This window comes from Canis aureus, chromosome 23 (genome assembly GCF_053574225.1).
Source record: "Canis aureus isolate CA01 chromosome 23, VMU_Caureus_v.1.0, whole genome shotgun sequence".
Classification (NCBI taxonomy): domain Eukaryota; kingdom Metazoa; phylum Chordata; class Mammalia; order Carnivora; family Canidae; genus Canis; species Canis aureus.
This window is the reverse complement of record NC_135633.1, coordinates 12,934,879-12,956,434: the sequence shown is the minus strand read 5'-3', so window position 1 is coordinate 12,956,434 and position 21,556 is coordinate 12,934,879. Positions and strand designations below refer to the sequence as shown.

General features: G+C 46.1%; 1 protein-coding gene and 1 long non-coding RNA gene across 4 annotated transcripts; one reads left to right on the top strand and one right to left on the bottom strand.

The window, feature by feature from the left end:
• Positions 1–833: 833 nt before the first annotated feature.
• Positions 834–12,796, bottom strand: LOC144294612 (uncharacterized). The gene is made up of 2 exons (XR_013361970.1): positions 11,176–12,796; positions 834–1,609 (listed from the first exon to the last, which is right to left on the bottom strand). It is a non-coding gene; the product is annotated as an uncharacterized LOC144294612 (long non-coding RNA).
• Positions 12,797–13,725: 929 nt separating this feature from the next.
• On the top strand, positions 13,726–18,643 carry LOC144294611 (calcitonin gene-related peptide 1). 3 transcript variants are annotated; one of them, XM_077866383.1, is made up of 5 exons: positions 13,726–13,860; positions 14,928–15,022; positions 15,286–15,426; positions 17,542–17,722; positions 18,190–18,643. In XM_077866383.1, the coding sequence occupies exons 2-4, from the start codon at positions 14,937–14,939 to the stop codon at positions 17,699–17,701; spliced, it is 387 nt and encodes a 128-aa protein (XP_077722509.1). In that variant the 5' UTR covers positions 13,726–13,860; positions 14,928–14,936; the 3' UTR covers positions 17,702–17,722; positions 18,190–18,643. The 3 variants fall into 3 exon arrangements, with proteins under 3 accessions (XP_077722509.1, XP_077722508.1, XP_077722507.1); XM_077866382.1 differs by having other exon boundaries at positions 17,542–17,726; XM_077866381.1 differs by lacking the exons at positions 17,542–17,722; positions 18,190–18,643 and adding an exon at positions 16,300–16,785 and having other exon boundaries at positions 13,727–13,860.
• The last annotated feature ends 2,913 nt before the right edge of the window (positions 18,644–21,556 follow it).

Below are 21,556 nucleotides of genomic sequence, written 5' to 3'. Positions count from 1 at the left end.
TTGTATCTGTTCTACCACCTTAGAGGGCCTGGAATTGTCATGGTCTTCAAACTACTTGTCAGCTGCTCAACCCCCATTTGAGCCCTTTTAGATGCTCTCCCTGCAGACCCACCTTTTTTTTTTTTTTTTCCTTTGCTAATAGTTATAACTAGAAACCAGTGTTTCAGGATCCTCTAGTACCAAGCTAGTACTCTCCTGAGTTCTCTTATGAATCCCTATGTTGATCCTTACTGATTAGCGGTCTAGCTGTCTACTCCATCATGAGGACACAGCATTGATACTCTGATTTTCAGCTTTACTTTCACGGGGGTGGGGGAGGTTGGTTCCAGTCCCACCAATTTTCTGGTTGGGTGTTGGGGTGTATCCATACTCTGTGACTTGAATATTTCAGATCTTGAGTGGTCCCATCCCTTAACTGAGCACTCACTGAGCTCAGTTCACTCATTTCACCAGTGAAATCTGATAGTCAGTGCTGATTACTTCTGGAATTAAAGCTCTGAGACAGTGTTCTCTCTGACTAGGCTAGACAACCTACCTCTCCCTGCCAGTGTCTGTATTTAGGTTGTATTTTCCCAGTCTTTATAGAGAAGTTCATACCGCAAAGTTCTCAACCTGGAGCCACTGAGATTATGACCAAAGTGAAATCTTTATGAGCAGCATATTGCAAATCCTATGAGAATGAGAAACAGGATAGATACCTTTGGAAGAAAGGCCCACTAAGCATCGCTGAGAAGATCTTTACTTGCGTCATTGCTCTGCACCGCCAGCCATGGCGACGTTGCTGTTCAGAATTTGATGTACGGGGCAATTTGTATATACAACATCCTTCCATCTTTCATTTTCAAAAAGGCTTTATTTTTATCCCCCAAATATCCTTCAATTTACTTATCCTAAGGAGTCCTGCTTCTTTGGCAGTTTTCCTCTGGCTGCATTAGTTGGAAATCTCTCTGCACCTCTCCTGCACTGCTCATCTTTGTCTGACTGACAGCATCTAAGAGATGACCTCTCTCCGGGAATAAGTGGAGGGATTTCTCGGGAATAACTAAAAGTCTTTTAAAAAACAAAGCCTTCTTCCAACCATTTGTAATTTTCCTCTGAGTGCTCAGCAAAGAGAAATAGCTCATAGAAATCTCCCTCCTTGTATTTGCCCTTTGAAGGTCTCAAACCATTTTCTGTCCATTATTTAGGGGCTATTCGGGCAGAACTGTATCTTAGAGATGTCACCTTTTCATGGAAGGGTCCTGTCTTTAATATGCAGAGTAGATGGAAGCCTACAAAAATGTGAGCATGGTGTAAAAGGATTTTACATTGCAGTGTGAATGATGACAACATTTTTAATCGAGAAGAGCATTGCTGTGCATGAGCCAAGAGACTCTTTCTGGCTGTTGGGAACTATTTCCTCCAGGACTCATCCCACTAGTCCGTCATCAGGTAAGAGTGTTTCTTGGGCTGTATGCCAGTTCTTGGATGGCTGAAACACTTGCCTGGAGGACTCTGTCTACTTGCCCCACAGTGCTCTCTGAACACAGTGTCACCCAGAGTGACTCACATAGAAAGCTGTTACCTCATTTTGTTGACTTCCATTGTGTGAGCTGAAGGTTGAGTTTAGCTGAAAGAGCGGAAGATGAGGACCAGGAATGAGACCACTAATTGACAATCTCAATTATCGAATGACACATGAGAACATTGAAGCTCTTAATAAGGAAGGTAAGGTAAAAGCCTTGCCCTCTACTGGATATCTTTTGCAACAAGGTACTTGTGAGTCATAGCTGAGCTAGGGGCAGGCATGGTGAGTTCAAGGGGGTTGATGCAATGGCATGAAGATTTTTCAGTGAACAACTCCTGTTGGGATCTCACAGGAGAGAAGGATGGGAGATGACTCCCATTTCTACCAAATGGAAGGGAATAACCTTGAGAAATTTCTTCATTGAAGACTGCCCTGATACTACTATAGCCCCAGATGTAAGCTGAACTCTACCAACCCCTTCCATCCCCCTTATAAGATAGAGTCAGCTCAAACCCTGATTTCACGCCTCGTAATCTCTAAGTTTCAGTTTTTATGTGTACCATCTTTTGTTTCTTCTGCATATGGAGTCTGAGATAAAACGCAAACTCTTCCTTGATTTCCTCAAGAATATCTAGTTCAGCAAACCAGAAAAAAATATAATCAATTTTATTAAAGATATGGGGGTAAAGGGAGAAGTCACATCACCATTTGCCAGATAAATAAATGAATTTTTCATATTAGAGATTTTGTTTTCATTTTTTTTTTTTTTACTTTCATTTCATTCCCTAACCACCAAGAAATGTTTCTCACTAGCAGCTCTTTACCCCTGTGAGGTCTGAAGCTTCAGTTGTCTCCTATTTCTCTTTCACACACCTTTTCCAGACTGCCCTAAGGGAACTTTATATTTTTAATCCTGCTATTGTACAGAACAATGCAGTTTTCCCTAAGTCCAGATCATAAAGTTGGATATCCAAGCACATCAATAATCCAACAAAGCAATGGTGAAAAGGTGATTGTGAATAAACAAATTAACAAACAAGCAAAAAAAAAAAGTTGTTATACCACTATTTTTCATTTTAACAAATGTGTTGAATAACTATGGTATGCCAGGCACTGTTCTGAACATTGGCCATTTCTGGACAGAAATTTGCACAGCATTTTTACCTTCTCAGGATTAGAACCTGGTTTTAATTGGAGTACCACATTTGTTGCCTTTGGGTCAAGACTTTTGGTAAGTTCTGACTCCTATACCTGATAGTTCATTTATTCATTCAATTCTGGAAAATGGACATCATCTCTGATGCACACAATCCACCCTCCTAGGAGAAGTAGTCAACTCAGAAAAGATGGGGCTCTCTCTCTGAAGAGAGAGGCTCCCTCTGAAAAGTTGCAGGGTGCTGCCATGGACTTCAGAAATACTGAAGAGATGAAAAGAGATGACCAAAGGAATGTGACGATCTATAAAGGAGTGAATTTGCTCCTCCAAGAGCCTTCTAAAATAATTATGTCTGGGTGCCTGGGGAGATAGTTGGGTCTGCCTAGAATTTTCTCTACTTTGCATATCTATTTGAATTGGTGGAGCACAGGAGACCATTTATTAGGAGCATTCTACTTCTACATAAATATCTATAATTGCTATGAGAGAGGAAAATAAATATAAATATTTAAAGTGTGGGGTCTGGAATCAGACTGTCTATGCTTAAGTCCTACTCTTAAGCTTCTTTGATGTGACATTGGGCTACTATTTAACTTCTCTATACTTGATTTTCTCAAAGAGTTTTTGCGAAGTTGATAGTTAGTTTTATGAGTCATCTTGACTGGACCACAGGGCACCCAGAAATTTATCACACATTATTTCTGATGTGTCTGTGGGGGTGTTCCTGGATGAGATTAATATTTGAATTGGAGGACTGAGTAAAGCAGATTGCCCTCCCCAGTGTGGGTGGGCCTCATCTTATCCATTGAAGCCTGAATATAATAAAAGACTGAGTAAAAAAGAATTCTTTACCTCCATCTGGCAATTTTTGAGCTGGAAAAAACATTGGTCTTTTCCTGCCTTTCAGACTTGGATTTAGACTAGAACTATACTATCTACTCTCCTGGGTCTCTAGCTTACTGAACATAGATCTTGACTACTCAGATTCCATAATCATGGGAGCCAATTCCGTATAGTAAATAAATATATATGTATGTGTATATACATATTTATAAATATTTAGTATATATGTATATGTATATATATTTACTACACTATATATATTTATATATTTACTATACTATATATATTTATATGTATTTACTATATATATATATATGCATATACCATTGTTTCTGTTTCTCTGGAGAACAGACTAATACACAAGGATTATGTAAAATGATCTAAGTATAGCCCTTAGCACACTGCTAAGTTTTACAGAGTCAGCATTCATATGCTTCATGATCCTTCAGATGTTTCTTAAGCCAACTTTGTGCTGGACACTTCCAGATACTGGAGATACAGTGGTAAACAAGATATTTAAGAAGGCTTCTCTCAAGGAGCTAGCATTCCAATGAAAGAAGACAAATAATATACAAGTAAGTACATTTCAGATATAATATCCAAGAGGGATAAGCTCTGTAAAGGAGGTATTAAAAAAACAGATTCATATCATAAAGAGATTGCAGGGGCTTCTTTAGATGGGGGTCAAGTGAAGTCTTTTAAATAGAAGATGTTTGATTTTTGAGTTGAAAATTAAGGAGTGATAAGGAGCCAGCCATCAAAAGAGTGGTAGGGGTATGTGTGTTAGGTGGGGCCATTGTCATAGAAGGGGAAGATAAGACAGGCTTTACAAGGCACAGGAACTAGTAGCAAGGCAAAGGAACTAGTAGCAAATGCAAAGCCCAGGGGTGAGGAAGGTCTTGGTTTGTTATCTCTAGGACTTTTCAAAAAGCCAATGTGGACAGCTGGGTGAGGGGATATTGCCATCAGAGGATACTGGAGAGACAGATAGGAGGTAGATCACACCTCTCTTAAGAGCTATATTAGAGGGGCAGCTGGATGGCTCAATGACTGAGCATCTGCCTTCAGCTCAGGGCATGATCCCAGAGTCCTGGGATCAAGTTTTGCATTAGGCTCCCTGCATGGAGCCTGCTTCTCCCTCTGCCTGTGTCTCTGTGTGTCTCATGAATAAAAAAATTTTTTTTTAAATCTATATTAAAGTATTTAAGGGACGCCTGGGTGGCTCAGTGGTTGGGCGTCTGCCTTGGGTTCAGGGCTTGATCCTGGAGTCCCGGGATTCAGTCCCACATCGGGCTCCCTGCGTGGAGACTTCTTCTCCCTCTGCCTATGTCTCTGCCTATGTCTGCCTCTCTCTCTATGTGTCTCTCATGAATAAATAAATAAAATCTTTAAAAAAATATAAATTATTTAAATTTTTATCCTAATTATACTGGAGAGTTGTAAGAACAGGAATGACTCAATACAGTCTATGCTTTAAAGGATCACTGTAAGAGTTATGTGGAGAAAGGATTACAGAGGCAGCAGTCACATCCAGGAGACTAGTTCAGAGACTACTGGGATTTTATAGGCAAGAAATGATGGTGGGTTGGACTAGGGTCCCTAGTTGCTATGGTCTGAATTTTTGTTCCTCTCAAAGTCCGTATGTTGAAACCCCAATACTCAGTGTAATGGTGTTATGAGATGGGGCCTTTGGGAAGCAGTTAGGTAATGATCCCTCATAAATGAGATTAATGCTCATGGAAAAGAGACCTCAGAGAGCTCCCCTGCCCCTTCTGCCACAAAAAGCCTGCAACCCAGAAGAGGACTATTCTCTGATCATGTTAACACCTTCATCCTGGACTTCTAGAACCATGAGAAATAAATTTCTATGGTTTATAAGCCACCTAATCTGTGTTATTTTGTCATAGTAGCTCAAAAAGACTAAGACACTAGTGGAGAAGGAGGGAATTGGATGGGTTTGGGATGTGTTTGGGTTGTGGAGAGTAGAATTAATAGGACTTACTGATGGACTGGATATTGATGAAGGGAAAGGAGGAATTAAAGATAATACCTAAATTTTTAGCTGAATAAACTATTGGTGCTGCCACTTACTATTTGGGTAAAAGTGGGGGAGAAATAGATTTGGATAGAAAAAAAAACCCATAAAATTCCTTTTTAGAGAAGATTATTAGACAACCAAGTGAGGCTGAATGTGGTTTACTCAATTACCATCTAAATCTCTTCCTGCAAGCTTTCCTTTAGAGGTGAGAAAATTAAAAACGTTTCCTCTTAGGTTCTCTTGCAGCTAGAGTTCCACACAAAATTTAGATTCTGGCAATCATTCATGGATTCGCAGACATTCATGAATACTTGGAAGTCAAGAGTGAGCATGTTAAGATATTGGCAGTATAAGAGGGGCCTGGATATCCGGGGGCATTCACAGAGTAGCTGCCTGGAGGCAAAACTGCTATAGGTGAAGGGCAATGAACTTTCTACTAGAACATTTCCATAGCGTGGTTGGTTTCTCCTGACTGTGTGGCATCTAGACCTGATTCTTTGGCCTTTTAAAAAATTCTGTAAGCTACCCAGTGCCCTGTAATAAATACTGTCCTGTTTAAATCAGCTTAGAGGATTCTGTTATATGACACTAAGCGCCCCGATGAATACAATGTCAAATGTTACCAATTCACATTATTGCTGAGAGTCATTCTATCATGTCTCATAGCCCTCCATCCTCCCAGGAGTGAGGATGAAGATTTAATTTTAACCCACTAAGGTTGAGAGCTGAAAACACCTATATACAAAAACAAAAAACAAAAAACTGAAATAAAAACCCCACCCGATATAATTATCTTCAACAATAACCAGAAGAAATTCTCCAATAATATCCTGGCCAAGGAAATTTCTAAGATGTGAGGTTTGAGAAAATAAGGTCTGTTCAACAGGAAATAAAAAATCGATTTATGAAAACTAATAAATCATGATTGAGAACCCCCCACCCGCACCCTCCCCACTCCTCCTGCTGGCCTTTATCCAGCATTAATAAGTCTCTGTAACATGTCCTTTATATTATCCTTTGAATGGGCAGCCTTCTCTATGGGTTTGATTTATTACTTCGAGAGAATAGAGAGCACTGATCTTTCTGTGTCTTTATCTACTGATGAGAGGGGCACTGAAGTTAACCGGCTCTAGGACTTGGGGGCTGCCAAAGGGCTTTCTAGATACTCTGAGCAAAGACCTTAAGAATCAGATGGGTGGGGGTGACGCCAGCATATGACAACCTGTTTGCTAATCTTTTACAACATAATATGGATGAGAAACCTGTTCCTGTCTGTTTCTAGGGAGGGTCGTTAAGCAGTGGCGGACTCTTTATAATATTAATACGACTATAGCAGACTGTCTTCATGCCCCACCAGCGCTTACCAGTTCCATGTACACTGATAGCTTTCTACTGCAAGCCCTTCTGACTCTCTGCCTGGGCCAGAAGCTTGGCCATCCAGCACTGGCTAGATGTGCTGGGAGCTTGCACTCCGGGAAGCACCCCTCGACTGATGATGGGCTGGAGTTGGTGAATAGATAGCTTATCATTTGTTGGATGGGACAATTCTAGGCTTTCTTTCTACAGTGTTCTAGAAAGTCTCAAGCAGGATAAAGTTCCAGTTGCCCGCAGCTGTAATCTGCTTAATACTATACTCTGTAATGGTTATCTTCCCTTCCCTGTCTCATGTCCCTGTTCCCTTACTGATATAACTCCCAAATAAGTGCTTTGTACTCAAATTTTTGTCTTGGGTTATGTTTCTGGAGAAACCCAATATAAGACAATGGTTAGCATACATATAGCACTTTCTAGTTTGTCATACACTATTCTAAGCACTTTATATTAATTACCTATTTAATCCTCACAGCAACCCTATGAAATAGGCAGTGTTATTATCCCAATTTTATAAAGGAGGATGACAGAAAGTTTGAGAGGTTTGTCTGTGGTCTAACAGCTAATAAATGTGAGAGTCAGAATTTGAACAATAGGTGGTCTGGCTCCAGAATCTATGTATTTAACCACTACTCTATTCTGTAGACTGAGATGTCCCGTACAGTAGCCTCCAGCTAAATGTGACTGTTTATATTTAAATTAACTAAAACTAAACTAAATTAAAAATTCAGTCCTTCAGTTGACACTAGCTATATTTGAAGAGCTCAAGAGCCACATGTGGCTAGTGGCTCTTGTATTGGACGGCACAGATATGGATCATTTCCATTACTGTGGAAAGTTCTATTGGACAGCACTATTATGCGAGACCTATGGCCTATCTCATATTTCTTTAACATCATAGGAACACTCACTTCCTCAGGAACATTCTCTATATAGGACATAGCCCAGGACCAGAAAGGATAGGAAGCTGCATTAGAGTTCTTTAGCATTACTCATAAGATAGATACTCAGATCTTTCCCTTAATCTTCCTTTTGATTTGCTCCATCCAGTTCTACTGAGCACACTTCTTTTGCTTTCTGATGGCATTGAATTTAGCAGGTGAAAATTCAGGTAGACTGGGCCTGGGGCTAGGGACAGAGAAACCATCAAAAGTCAAAAGCATGTTCCTGAGATCTTGACTGAGAGGACTTCATATGCAACTGAATATGAATAATTAAATGTTAAGATGAATATAGAATAACTAAAAATGGTGCGCCAAGGGTTAAAAAGCACAGCATTTGGGGTCAGGGCGGTAAACAACCCTGCTAACTCACGCCCATACCCAGGATGCAGCACCGAGGGATGATGGCTGTGAGTCATCCAGAGAAGGTTAAGAGGAGAATGTATGCATTAAAAGGGGTTTCTATCCAAAATGCCTTTTAGAAAGGTGTGTTTTCCATTTAAAGTATGTTTCAGTTACCTGGGAATTTACTAAAATTCTCATTTTTCTGAGAATGTTGAATGCAGGAGATTTTACTCTGATTAGTTTTGCAATACAGTTTTAAGGATCTTTTTTTTTTTTTTTTACTTCCTTTGGAGTGTAGAACAATGCTCTCAGACAAGGAGGAGAGAGTCAATTTTGGTCCTGTGGGTCTGAGCCAAGAGAGAATTTTAATCATCTCAGAGGAACCCAACCTGAGTAATTCCTTGACGTCATTCACTGTGTCTGTCCATCTCTCAGAGTGACCAGCTTGGGTCTGGGCCACCATGCTTTGCTCATTCTCTGGCAGGGACAGACAACTCTAAAAATATTCTCTGGAAGGGACTTCTGTGGGTTAAATGTTGGCATCTCAATTTCTCTGCGGTTTTGGGAAAAAGCTTCCAGGCAGGTGGCCTGTGATGGGGAGTGGGAATCAGCCGAGGTCAATTGCCCAGTGAATTGGGTCTAATTTGAGGGCTCGGCAAAGACTGTTATCTCCCATCTTCCATTCTTAACTGGTTTAGGAGAAGAGGAAGCATTGTAAAGACACGAATTTCTAGTATAAATTCTAGAAGGGCAGGGAAATCTATCAAAAAGCAAGGACCCAGGACAAATTCAGGGCTTTAACCAGTTGGTTGCCTCTGTTGGTGGAGATACAGGATGGGCTAAAAATTGGAGTGATTGTGGGCAGCCCTGGTGGCTCAGTGGTTTAGCGCCGCCTTCAGCCCTGGGTGTGATCCTGGAGACCTCCCTGCTTGGAGCCTGCTTCTCCCTCTGCCTGTGTGTCTCTGTGTGTCTATCATGAATAAATAAATAAAATCATTAAAAAAAATTGGAGTGATTGCAAGCCTTTAAGAGGAGTACTTAGACTCAAGATTTCTTTCTATATCCTATGCAGTTAGATGACTATCCCTCTTGGGATCTAGAAAAGATTAGTGGATTACAGTAATGAATGGCAAAACTCTCAGCCTCCTTTCCTACTCATTGGCTTACACTCTACCTCAATCCCCATCCCACTGACCCATACAGGAGATTGGAGGACTCTTAGGGCAAATGAAAAGACAGGGGAAAAATCTTATATCTACTCATAGTTTAGGGTCCCTCTAATAAAATGGGGAGGTTGCTTTCCATCTAATCACTTTATATTCAGGCCCACTGATGGAAAACTCTGCCATTCCCATATTCCAAAGAGCAGTTTATTACCTTCCTCTTAAATATAAATAAGCAGTCAAGGGAATCTAGAGGTGTGAGGATAGCCTCTCATGTGAGAGTAACAAAATAAATTTTAACTTACTCTCTTTTCTTTACACATTTCCTAGGAGAAATATCCCCTAAGGGATATTTCCCCTAGTGAAAAATGAATCCTATATTAACCATTTCAGAGAACAACGAGAAGATGTATCCATTAAATAAAAAAAGAGGATGATGTAAAAAGTAACATTCACAGAATAAAAACAAAAAAGCTCTTGAAAATTAAAAACATGGTCAAGAGGATTTAAAAACAAGGTAAATTTGAAAAAAAAAAAAAAAACTCTCTTAGAATGTTAGCCAAAGGCACAGGGGGTGGGGTTATTATCAAAGAAATAAAGCAAGAAAATTTCCCTGAAATGAAGGACATGAAATTTCAGGTTATAAGTTTTCTCTCAGTACTCATAACAATAAATAAAACAATAAATAAAAATAGCCTATGCCAAGGCACATCATCATGAATTTTAAACACTAGTGAGAAGATTCTGAGACTGAGAGTGCCTATAAAAAATAATAAATAATAATAAATAAATAGATGATAGATAGATAGTAAATGGGTTTCTACACTGGAAATAGAAAGCAATGGAGAATATTTTCAAAATCAGAGTGAAAATAATTCCCAACCTCGAATTCCGTTTCCAGAAAATCTATCATACAATGGTGAATGTGCTCCACCAAAGTGAGAGAAGAAACCAAGAATGAAGAACAAATAGGATTGAGGAAAAGGAATAAACAAGGATGGGCAGAAAAAAGACAAATGAAAAGTGAGGGAATTATTAGACGTAAAACAAATGAACAAGGAAATGTAATCAAAGTACACTCTGTAGCTCAGCTGGATATAAATAATATTTACATGGTTTGATAATAGAAGCTCTGAATATTCTCCTGACAAACAAATATATGGCATTACCACACTGAGAGGATGTGAGTAGGGTAGGGATGTGTTTTATTTGGGTAAAGGGTAATATACAAAGATTTCTGTTAAATACATCATTTTAATACAAGCATCAGGAGGGCAGGGGTTTTTGCTTTGTTCACCATGAATTGCTAGTGCCAAAAAGGATTTCTGGCATGCAGTAGGTCCTCAGATAAGTATTTGTTGCATGAATAAAACTTTCCCCTAAGGAATATTTCTCCTAGGAAATTTATAAAGAAAACAGAGAGTAAGTTAAAGTAAATAAAAATAAGCTTCAAAAAGTTTAGTACATAGGATCTCTTTCTCTCTAAAATTGTTTAAGACTGGGCAGCTTCAAAAGTTAAATAATTACATAAAATAGTTAAGCTGAGCATCAAAATACTTGAGATGATTTAAAAGCACAAGATATTCCTGGGAAACTATTCTTTGTAAATCTTCATGCTAGCTAGTTGATTGGGGATGCCTCGGAGCTCAGAACAGTTCCAGGGAAATCAAAATGTAATTTTCTCAATTTAGAAAGCAAGTTATTGTATTGACTTTTTCTTCCATTCACTCACTAATACAAGGATGGAGTGAGGAAAACTGCTTTTCCAGCCAGTGTACTTCGGAAGAGAAGTCCTCAGTACTTCCACTCACATTAGATTCCAGAAAGTTTTCACCAGGACACTGATTCCTTCTATTCAATAAAGAGGTGCATCTTTGGATCAGGGATCGGTTTTGCAATCTAATGGATCTAAATTGGGTCTATTTAGTTCAACTTGGCTGCGAATTTACTGCTGACTCTGACTGTAATGAACCCATGGAATTCTTCACTCATTCATCCTCTGGCTATCTGCCCTTCCACTGAACATTTGCTGCACACCTACTGTGGGCCAGCCACTGTGCGAGGACTGGAGGAAGAGGACCCTGCCAAATAATTCTGGGGGGTTACAGCTACAACAGCCGGTCCCATTGGAGCACGCAAGGAGACATTCAAAGCCCGGATCCAGGTATTTTTGGTGTTAAGATCTGCCTGTGGGTGGGGTGCACACTCTTGCTTGACAGAGTGCGGGGAGCCGAGGCTCAGAGGCCTTGAGGGGAGCTTCCGCAGACTTCACCCAGGGTGGCCTCTCTTCCTGGGCAACTCATCGCGCCCTCGTGTCGGGAGCAGAGGGCACAGCTGGGGATGCTGCTCTGTTTGATGGCAGCACAGCTGGTCCCAACACTTTAGAAAAAGTCCTCGCCCTCTGCAGTCATCAACTCCAAGGATTCAAAGTTTCCCCCAAATTGATCTTTGTGGGCCTTCTGGGAGGCCAGACCCCAAGCTGACTTCTCCAACGCTCCCCACCTGCCTCCCTCCCAGGCTCAGCGCGCCACCAACTTGGTCAAGGCTAGGAGGCTTGGGACTCTAGGGTCTGGGGCCTTCCGGATCTTCTTTTCCGCCCTTCCTTCCTCCCCTCGGTCCCCAGTACTCGGGGGAGAATGGAGCAACCCTGATCTGCTGGAGCAGGCTACACGCTTTGCCAGACCTCAGAGACAGTGGCAGTGGGCCGGGAACAGGCAGTGTAGACGGCAGAGTCGCTAGTCCGGTGGTGCCTCCCAGCTGGGCCTTTCCACTCCTGCCAGGATGCCAGAAGAGGGTCACAGAAGTCTCTCGTATTTGCAGGGCTTTGGGAGGAAGGACCCTGCCCTGCCCCGCTGGAGCCCTGGGCTACTTTGCAGGTGCCGCGCAGCGTCCCGGAGTTTGGGGCGACTCTGGCTCCCGCAGCCACTGTGCGCTCTGCCTTCCAGGGTAGCAGGCAGGCCCGGCAAGACGGTCAGGGTTCTTTGCGGGTGTTGCCTGAAGTTTCAACTGTGCAGGTGCAATTGGAAACACGACCCGGAGGGAGGGCCCCGCAGGCCGCCCCTGAGCGCCCTTCGGGGCTGCGGGCGCGGTAAGCAGCGGTGGGATCTGGCCCCCGGCGCGACGCGATCAGTCCTCCCGAGGTCGGGGGCCGCAGGGCGCGTTTGGGGGAGCAGCCTCACCCCAAGGAAGGCCGCAGGTGGGGCAGGTACACGTCTTCACCTCTTCCTCCGCCCCCACCCGGCAGCCTCCCCCGCCGCGCGGACTCCGAGAACCCGGCTCTCCTTAGACAGCGGCAGGCTGGTGCGTGCGCCCGCGCTCGGGGAACAATGTGCACCCCTGCGTGTGCTCCGCGTGCCGTGCCCTAGAGCGGACACTCGCGGGGTTGCCCTCGGATTTGGGGCGAGGGCGGTTGGGGTCGTTGCCCGCGCGCGCTCCTTGGCGAACGGCGCGTGGAGGCGCGTGGGTTGCGGCAAAGCGCGGGCTCCGCAGCCCAGGCCTGGGGTCCAGACGTGCGCGCCGCCGTGCCCCGCGGGCCGCCCGCAGCCGGGAGAGGCGCGCGTGCAAGGCCCTCGGTCGTGCGTGTTGCGCGGCAGGGGAGCCCGTCGGGGGAGCGGGCCGGGCCGCGGGGCGCACAGGTAGAAATCCGAGCGCGGGCGCTCCCAGCCTTGGCAAACAAGCCCGACGCACGCACGGGACAGCTGTGTAAACCGAGCCCGCGCTGCAGGGAGGGGCCTGGCTCAACGTGGGGGCTGCGGAGCCCCAGTCGAGGTCTGGGGGGGGCACGACGGAAAGGCCTCGCGCCGGCTCAGCGCCTTCCCCAGCCCCCCTCCCACTCCCCCTGCCCCAGAGGCCAAGGAGGCTTGGCTCCCCAGACTAGAAGCAAAACGACTTTGCGTGGCACAGGGTGCCAAGGCGGGGTGAGGGGTGGGGGCAGGGAGCGCGGGGGAGCAGGGCATATCTCAGGAGTGCACCAGGTGGCCGCAGAGATCAACCTTTCGAGTCCCCCCGCCCCGCCGCCCCTCCAGCTCCTTCGCTGTGGCGCTTTCCCAGGTGAGACGCCTTTTTCGAACTGGCGGCGGTGCAGGGGGCAGTGGGACGAGCGTCGACGCGGGAGTTCAGGCACCCAGAGAGCGAGGAGCTCCGGCTCCTCACCGTAGGGGATGCAAAGTCCCCGCGTGGCCCCCGCTCCCCGGACGGCGTCGAGAGCTCTCCGCCCCTCCCTGCCCTCGCGCTCTCCCAGCAATGACCTCATTGCAAAAGGCAGCCGGAGCGGATGGTTCCCCTCCCTGGAGAACCAGGGCCGGGAGTGCTAGCAGTGACGCAATTGGAGCTGGGTCGGTCCTGGCCACTTTGGATTGGCCGCGCCGGCTCGTGGGGACCCCCCTCCCGCTATCGCCGGAATAAGAGCCGGAGCTCCGCGGGGAAGACGCCCGCAGCAGGCGTAGTGTCCCCCCGGGCTGACGGCCGCTGGCGCTCTCCAGAAACTCCCGTCTCAGGTGAGGAACTTCCCGCTCCGCGCCCCCTAATAACTGGCCTCTGGGTCAGGTCACCCACTGCGCTCGGGCCGGCTGCCTTTCCTTTGCGTCCGAGGCCCTTCCTTGGCGGCCCAAGTCTGGGCAGGTGCTCCAGGTGCTCCGTGCGGCTCAGCGCGCGGAGGGCGCTCGGGACGGTCCGAGCGCCGTCTTCTACTCAGTGCAGGTGGAACCCCAAGTATCCCAGGGCTCCTGCCGGGCGCTGGAAGCTCCGCGGGCGGAGGTAGGCAGGCTGCGCCCCGGTGTCGGTGCCCCCGGGCGTGGCGTGCAGGATGCAGCCTCACTCTGGCCTGGGGGTCCTGTGCCATCTGCGTCCTGAGGGATCCCATCGAGTCTCCCGATGGGGGAGCCTCGAGCCTTCCTAGGAGGCGACGCCAGCCCGCCAGCGACCCTGGGACACCCCGGGGTGGGGCCCTGGGGGCGGTGCAGCCGGCCGAGCAGGTCCAGGCCCACCTCTGGATGCCGGAGATCAGCAGCTGCGGCTAACTGCGCTCCAGCATCGGCGGGCTGGGCACGCAGAGCCCAGAGGCCCCAGTAGCGGGCATGTCAACGTTTCCCCCAAACCCACGTATTGAGAGATCAGGGCTCCTTTCCAAGGCAGCCTTCCCCTTCCCACTCTCCTCTCCCACCTGTTAGTGGGAAGTCCCGCCGAGGGGAAGGAAAGTGGTGCAGATCTCTCCGACAGACAGGCGCGGTGGGAGAACAGACGGATAAGGGGGTGGGTCCCGGCGTGGTCTCTGCATTAGGCAAGAGGTGTGCGCTCCTGTGCCTGCACTCGGCCTCTCCCCGACTTAACCCAGAGCTCCGCTGCACCCCAGGACTCTTGCTTCTGCTCTACCAAGCCCTTCACTGCACGATATCTTCTGAGATTCACAGCAGCCTCCCTGGCAGATGAATGGAGGCTTGGGGAGGTCGGGTAACCTGCCCGAGGCCACAGGGCCGCTGTGGATAGGCAGGATGGGAGCCTAGGTCTGGGGGCTCCAGGCCTTGCTTGGTCTCCGTGCAGCGGTAATGTCATTCTCTCCTTACAGAGAGCCATCATGGGCTTGTGGAAGTCCTCCCCCTTCCTGGCTTTCAGCATCTTGGTCCTGTGCCAGGCGGGCGGCCTCCAGGCGGCACCATTCAGGTGAGACAGCCTGAAGCCCCAGAGCATTTCCCTTCTACTGGCCCTGGGCCCAGGCCCTTCTGCGCCACTGAAGTCCCTGCAGACAGGCTGCTGGTGAATTAAGACCCTTGGGTGGACGTTGAATTCAGCCCTGCGGACTGGGAGTGGAGGTGGGGGGCACATCCTCAGGGAAAGTCACGGGGGCCAGGAAGCCTTGCTACTTATCCTGGGGAGGAGGCAGGCAGGGGCTCAGAGCCTCCATGGGGTTTGCTTCCCCTCCCCAGGTCCGCTCTGGAGGGCCTCCCAGACCCCACTGCACTCAGTGAGAAGGAAGGGCGCCTCCTGCTGGCTGCCCTGGTGAAGGCCTACGTGCAGAGGAAGAACGAACTGGAGCAGGAGCAGGAGCAGGAGACTGAGGGCTCCAGGTAAGGCCCCCAACTCTACTCCGCAGGGTCCGGAAGGTCGTATCCCAGAGAGGTAGGAAATACAACATCTGGCCAGGAGTGCAGCAGGCTGTGGTGGTTCACCAGGCTCTGGGGCCCAGCCATTCTCAGGTTCCATGGAAGACGGAGGTCCAGGTGTAGCTGAAGAGACCGTGGTCAGATGCATTAAAAAGATCCACCCCTGGAAGTTGTTAGGAAATACAATGGGAGGTATAGATTCCCGCACTCAGGGAATGGGTCTGGCCCTACTGAGGAGAAGTTCCAGCATTGGCTGACTTGGGGCTGGTAAGTGTAAAGCCAGAAGACACACTCGGTGTATCTCAGAGTGTTTTAGAAATGTAACCTGTGTGTGTTGTTCTTTCACACCCACAAGGAGTCTTCATTGCACATGTGCAAGGTGAAGCCAAAGGCAGTGCAGAGGGTGGGGTTAGGTAGAGCAGTGTCTGAGGTAGGTCTGGGGTCTTTAGACCTGGAGGATCTGTGGAGATGCGCATGCTGTCCCGGGGCCAGACCCTTGCCCAGCCTCACCTCCAGGGTTCCTGGAGCTTGGGCACGTTCCTGCCCCTGGCCTGGCCCTGGCACTGCCGGGTCAGAGGCGTGTGATGCACACGTAGCTACCCTGAGGATCTCACTGCAGAGCATGAGCGGCATGTGGAATGCTAGAAAAGGCCGCCCCTCCCCGACCACAGCCCTTCCCCACACTGGCCTGGCTCCGTGGAGGATGTGTGAGCTGCGCTCCTGCCTGCCCCTCCTGCCTCTGCTCACAGGGCCCCTCCCCTGGTCTACCTCGCTGCACGACTGCCCTCGGGGGCAGACCCGGGGCATGGTATTGTCTGGCATGTATTTTCCCTGCAGCCTGGACAGCTCCAGAGCTAAGCGGTGCAGTAATCTGAGTACCTGTGTGCTGGGCACATACTCGAAGGACCTGAACAACTTTCATACATTCTCTGGCATCGGCTTCGGGGCTGAAACACCTGGCAAGAAAAGGGACATAGCCAGCGGCTTGGAGAGGGGCCGCTAACCTCGCTTTGGGGTGCCCCAGGATGCCAACTGATCTCCTTCCACTCCTTCCTGATTTCCCTTCTTGCTCCCATTGATGAATTTAATGCATGCAGATTTCACTTGGATTGCTCTTCCAGCTGGCATTGGTAGCTTTGCTTGCGAGAGAGAATATTGGGGATCTCAGGATGGAAGGGAAGTGAGCAGCACTCATAGACCAGGTTAGAGGTAAGAGTGAGGGAAGCCTCTTGAGATTCCAGAGGATTTCGAGGTAGAGTCCTCCAATTTCTGCTTCATTCCTCATGCTTCATCACCGATGAATAAATCTATTTTCTAAAAGGATTTGCCCTGTGGTGGTCGTTACTCTGGTCCCCGTCCAAGGCTTGAGAGTGCCTAGAACCCATGTTTAAAAGTAGCTTTAGCCTCAGGGTAGCCGGATACGGGCGTTGGTGAGTGGTCCCTGTGAAGCAGCTCCACCATCCAGGACAGGTGTGCTGAGGAGCAGGTAACACTTCTGGGGGAGGATGCTGCATCCCTGCTCTCTGAGCCTCTCCAGGTAAGACTTTAGGGAATTTTCACTGTCCCATGGAAAGTGGTTTGTTGGTGTCTGTGGCTGCTGTACGGCTTCTGTATGCTCCTTGCATGTCTTGGGGTAGGGCTGGGCCTTTGGTGACCACTTCTTATGGTTCTAAAAGGACTATAAGTGACAGCAAGTGCAGGTGTCAGCACGTGAGTACTGGAGTCTTTAGCTTAGCGCTGGGTTGTTTTCTTTTTCTTATTTTAAAGCTTTTATTTAAATTCCAGTTAGTTGACGTACAGTGTAACGTTAGCTTCATGTGTACAGTACAGTGATTCAACGCTTCCGTACAATTGGCACTGGGTTTCTTTTGCGAAGAAAGGTCTTTGGGCAGGGCTCCTAGCAAACGCTGCCAGCCCATTTCTCATAACAGCTTCGATAATTGCACTTAGGAGAAACACTTATTCTTAAGTGATATGTCGAAGAGCTGAAATTCTTTTTACGAAGGCCTCATGGGGCGGGTGCCTGCCCCTAGCCTCTCACTGACAGGCCTTGTCTTCTTCCTCCATCCTACAAATCAGCATCACTGCCCAGAAGAGATCCTGCAACACTGCCACCTGTGTGACCCATCGGCTGGCAGGCTTGCTGAGCAGATCTGGGGGTGTGGTGAAGAACAACTTCGTGCCCACCAACGTGGGGTCCGAAGCCTTTGGCCGGCGCCGCAGAGACCTTCGTGCCTGAGCAGTGACATGACTCCGGGAAGTAGGTGACTGTCCTTACACTGTCAGATGGGAGGGGAAAGAATTTGGAGGTTAGGATCCACATTTGGAAACCCACTGGACCTGGTAGGGTCTTCAGATCCCTTCTTTCCCATTACATCCTTCCTTCTGAGTAGTGAGTTTCTTCTAGTCAGCCTGAAATCAGAGCACTAGGATAGGCTGCAGACATGCAGTGTCATCTTTATGAGAAGAGAAATGAAAAAAAAAAATGCTTGCTGATTGATAATTGCTTTTTTTCTCATCATTTGCTTCAAAAGCTTATTTACATCTCAGACCCACAATTTGTGTATGCTGTGAAAGAAGCACCCCTGTAGATTTGTGTTCTTTTTAGTAGTAATTGTGATTATTTCCTTCTTGTCTTTCTTATTCTATTTTTCTTTCTTCTCCTTCTCCACTTCCTCCTCCTTCTTCCTCTTCTTTTTTATTTTATTTTATTTTTTCCCATCTCAGGTAACCATGAAGCTGAACTCACCCCTTCTATTAATTTCTGTTGACAACACTTGGTGAGAAGGCCCCATGGAAGATATACATGTTTGCATCCCAATAGATACTGAAAAAAAGCACCTTTGTCATTTGGAAGGAATGAAACTGAATGCAAAATAAGCTAATCCCATACGTGTTATGTATTCTTTTTATATTTGATTCTGTGTGCGGTCAGTGTGATGGCATCTATTATTGGCTTATCTGGTAGCAAACTGGTTCTTTGAGAGTTATCCTATTGATCATGGCAGCTCTGCTCAACCTTAGGAGGGACAATAAATCATTGTCTTTGTGGCCTCTGGGAATACATGGTAATGGTAATGCTTTGCCTGGTTGTCTAAGAACATGATTGTATAATTTAAGGAAATCTCAATATTGTACCATTTGTGAACTTCATCAAGATTAAAAACATATTTTGGATACACGTGTTTTGAGACCCCAGTGGTTCATTTCAACTTGTTTCCCTGTGTAGTAAAAATCACAGTAATAGTTGACATTTTTTGAGAACTTCCTCAAAATGGGCCAGATGATGTTCTAAGACAGTGCTTTATATCTATTAATTCATTTAGTCTGTGTGACAACTCTGTGAAGGAGATCCCATTACTATTTCCACTTCGTTTCTGAGGAAACAGGCCTGAAGAAGTCAAGTCCAAGGTCACATAGATAGATAGTGACAGATTCAGGTGGTGGTTTCCAGAGCCTACAGGTGAAACCACTGCACTATATGCTTCTCAACAGTGGTTTCAGATGTGTTCCAGAGACCCGTGAGCCATTCTTTGACCTAACTGCCTCACGTGGTGGACCCTCAGACTTTAAAGACAAATGGAAAATGTTAAAACATACAAACAACCTGGACTTTATGTAGTAAAATGGATCCCTTCTGCCCCATTACTTGGTGCTAGAGATTGAAAGTTTGTGTCCCCATCCTCCCCCCAAAACTGTATATTGAAACCTAACCCCCAGAGGGATAGACTTGGGAGGTGGGGCATTGGGGAGATGATTAGGTTTTAAGGATCATCCCTTCGTGAAGGGGACCAGTGACCTCATAAATGATGGTGGAGAGAATTCCCTTGATCCTTTTGCCATGTGAGGTCACAGCCAGAAGACTGCTCTGAGTGAGGAAAGGGGCCCCCACCAGACGCAGAATCTGTGGGTGCCTTGATCTTGGATTTCATGGCCTCCTGAACCGAGAAATAAACATTTGTTGTTTATAAGCCACCCAGTCTGTGGCATTGTTATAGCAGTCCCACTAGACTAAGACACTTGGCTTCAACGATGATTCTTTTATAGTCAATGTTGTTTCATCTATGCCCATCTATTACACCCCCCACATGTATTATGACATCAATGTATCCATAAGTACTTCCCCATATATGGGAAGGACTTTTTAAACATAAGCACAGTCCCATTTAACAACTAAAAGTAATTTCTTAATTCCTATATCTCATATCCTGTCATGGTTAAATTCCTCCATTATTTTAATAAATTATATATAAATATATAAAGGATGCATATTAATAATATAAATATATGTTATATATATTTATATATATAATATATTTTTATATATTATATGGATAATAATATAAATATATATATAATACAAACTATATATATATTTATATATATATATAAATAAAACCTGAGCTCAAGTTAGGTCTTCACATTGCTGCCAGTTTATAATGTTTTTTGTTTTACTAGTTTATATGTTCTTAAGGCCCTTCCAATCTGGAGCTTGCCACTCCATTGTTCTTTTTCCCCCCTCTCACAATTTATTTGTTGGAGAAACTAAGTTATTTATCCAAAGGAGCTTTCCATACTTTGAACTTTGATGACTACATTTCTGTGGTGAGGTTTAACATGCTCCTTTATCTGCTTTATTTCTTATGAATCAGTGAGTGAGGAGAAACAGAAGTTGGAGGCCAGGTCAGAGAAGTAATGAGGAGGGCAGATCACATAGGATCTTGTAGAGCATAGGAAGGACGTTGGCTTCCTATCAGCTTCTGGGCAGTAAAACAGAAGCCACATCAGTCACATTTAACAGAAAGATTAATTTAAGAATTTGACGAAGCAGGTCATAGAGTTCTGAAGGGACGAAAAAGAACTAGAGTTTGTGCGTTGATAGGAAGTGAAGGAAGCAGCTGCCTTCCTCAGGGTGGGGCAGGGGGGGCACAAAGAGAAAGGTGGGGTGCTGAGCATCTAGAACCTTGGGGCAGGATGCTCAGGTTCCTGGGAAGGGAGGCGGGCTCATGCGGGATCTTTTTCTTTTTTTTTTTTTTAATAATAAATTTATTTTTTATTGGTGTTCAATTTGCCAACATACAGAATAACACCCAGTGCTCATCCCGTCAAGTGCCCCCCTCAGTGCCCGTCACCCATTCACCCCCCCCCCCCTTCCACCACCCCTAGTTCGTTTCCCAGAGTCAGGAGTCTTTATGTTCTGTCTCCCTTTCTGATATTTCCCACACATTTCTTTTCCCTTCCCTTATATTCCCTTTCACTATTATTTATATTCCCCAAATGAATGAGAACATATAATATTTGTCCTTCTCCGATTGACTTGTTTCACTCAGCATAATACCCTCCAGTTCCATCCACGTTGAAGCAAATGGTGGGTATTGCTGTTTCTAATGGCTGAGGCATATTCCATTGTATACATACGGGATCTTTGAAGGGGTGTGGCAAAGCTACTAAGGAGTGTGGGAAAACAAAACAAGACTGGAAACAACTTCCCTGCCTGAGTAAAGAGACTCTGTGGGCGATGCTGACAGACAGAAATCAAAATAGGAAGGAGCAAGTTTCTTTTTCTTCATGCCCTCTTGTCTCCTTTGAGGGTCCCCAACTGGCAGAGTGAAATCCACCTGATGAAGGAACCTGCCGCTTGCAGAGGCCCAGCTCCAGTAGCTCTGTTTAACCATATTGCTTTATTTTTTAAATTTAAATTCAATTTGTCAACATATCCTACATCATTAGTTTCAGATGTAGTTTTCAATAATTCATCAGTTGCACATAACACCTAGGGCTCATCACATTACGTGCCCTCCGTAATGCCGGTCAGCTAGTTCTCCCATCCCTCCCACCCACCTCCCCGTCAGCAATCTTCAGTTTGTTCTCCAGAGTTAAGAATCTCTCATGGTTTGTCTTCCTCTCTGATTTTTTTTCCCATTCAGTTTCCTTATTTTATTTTATTTTATTTATTTTTATAAATTTATTTTTTATTGGTATTCAATTTGCCAACATATAGAATAACACCCAGTGCTCATCCCGTCAAGTGCCCCCCTCAGTGCCCATCACCCAGTCACCCCCACCCCCCGCCCTCCTCCCCTTCCACCACCCC

What these genes read in the sequence shown, in the direction of transcription:
- LOC144294611 (XM_077866381.1), top strand. Translation starts at nt 14,937, where the DNA reads ATGGGCTTGTGGAAGTCCTCCCCCTTCCTGGCTTTCAGCATCTTGGTC. An exon ending in CTCCAGGCGGCACCATTCAG is followed by an intron (nt 15,023 to 15,285) that starts GTGAGACAGCCT and finishes TCCCCTCCCCAG; the next exon opens with GTCCGCTCTGGAGGGCCTCC. An exon ending in CAGGAGACTGAGGGCTCCAG is followed by an intron (nt 15,427 to 16,299) that starts GTAAGGCCCCCA and finishes TTTTCCCTGCAG; the next exon opens with CCTGGACAGCTCCAGAGCTA.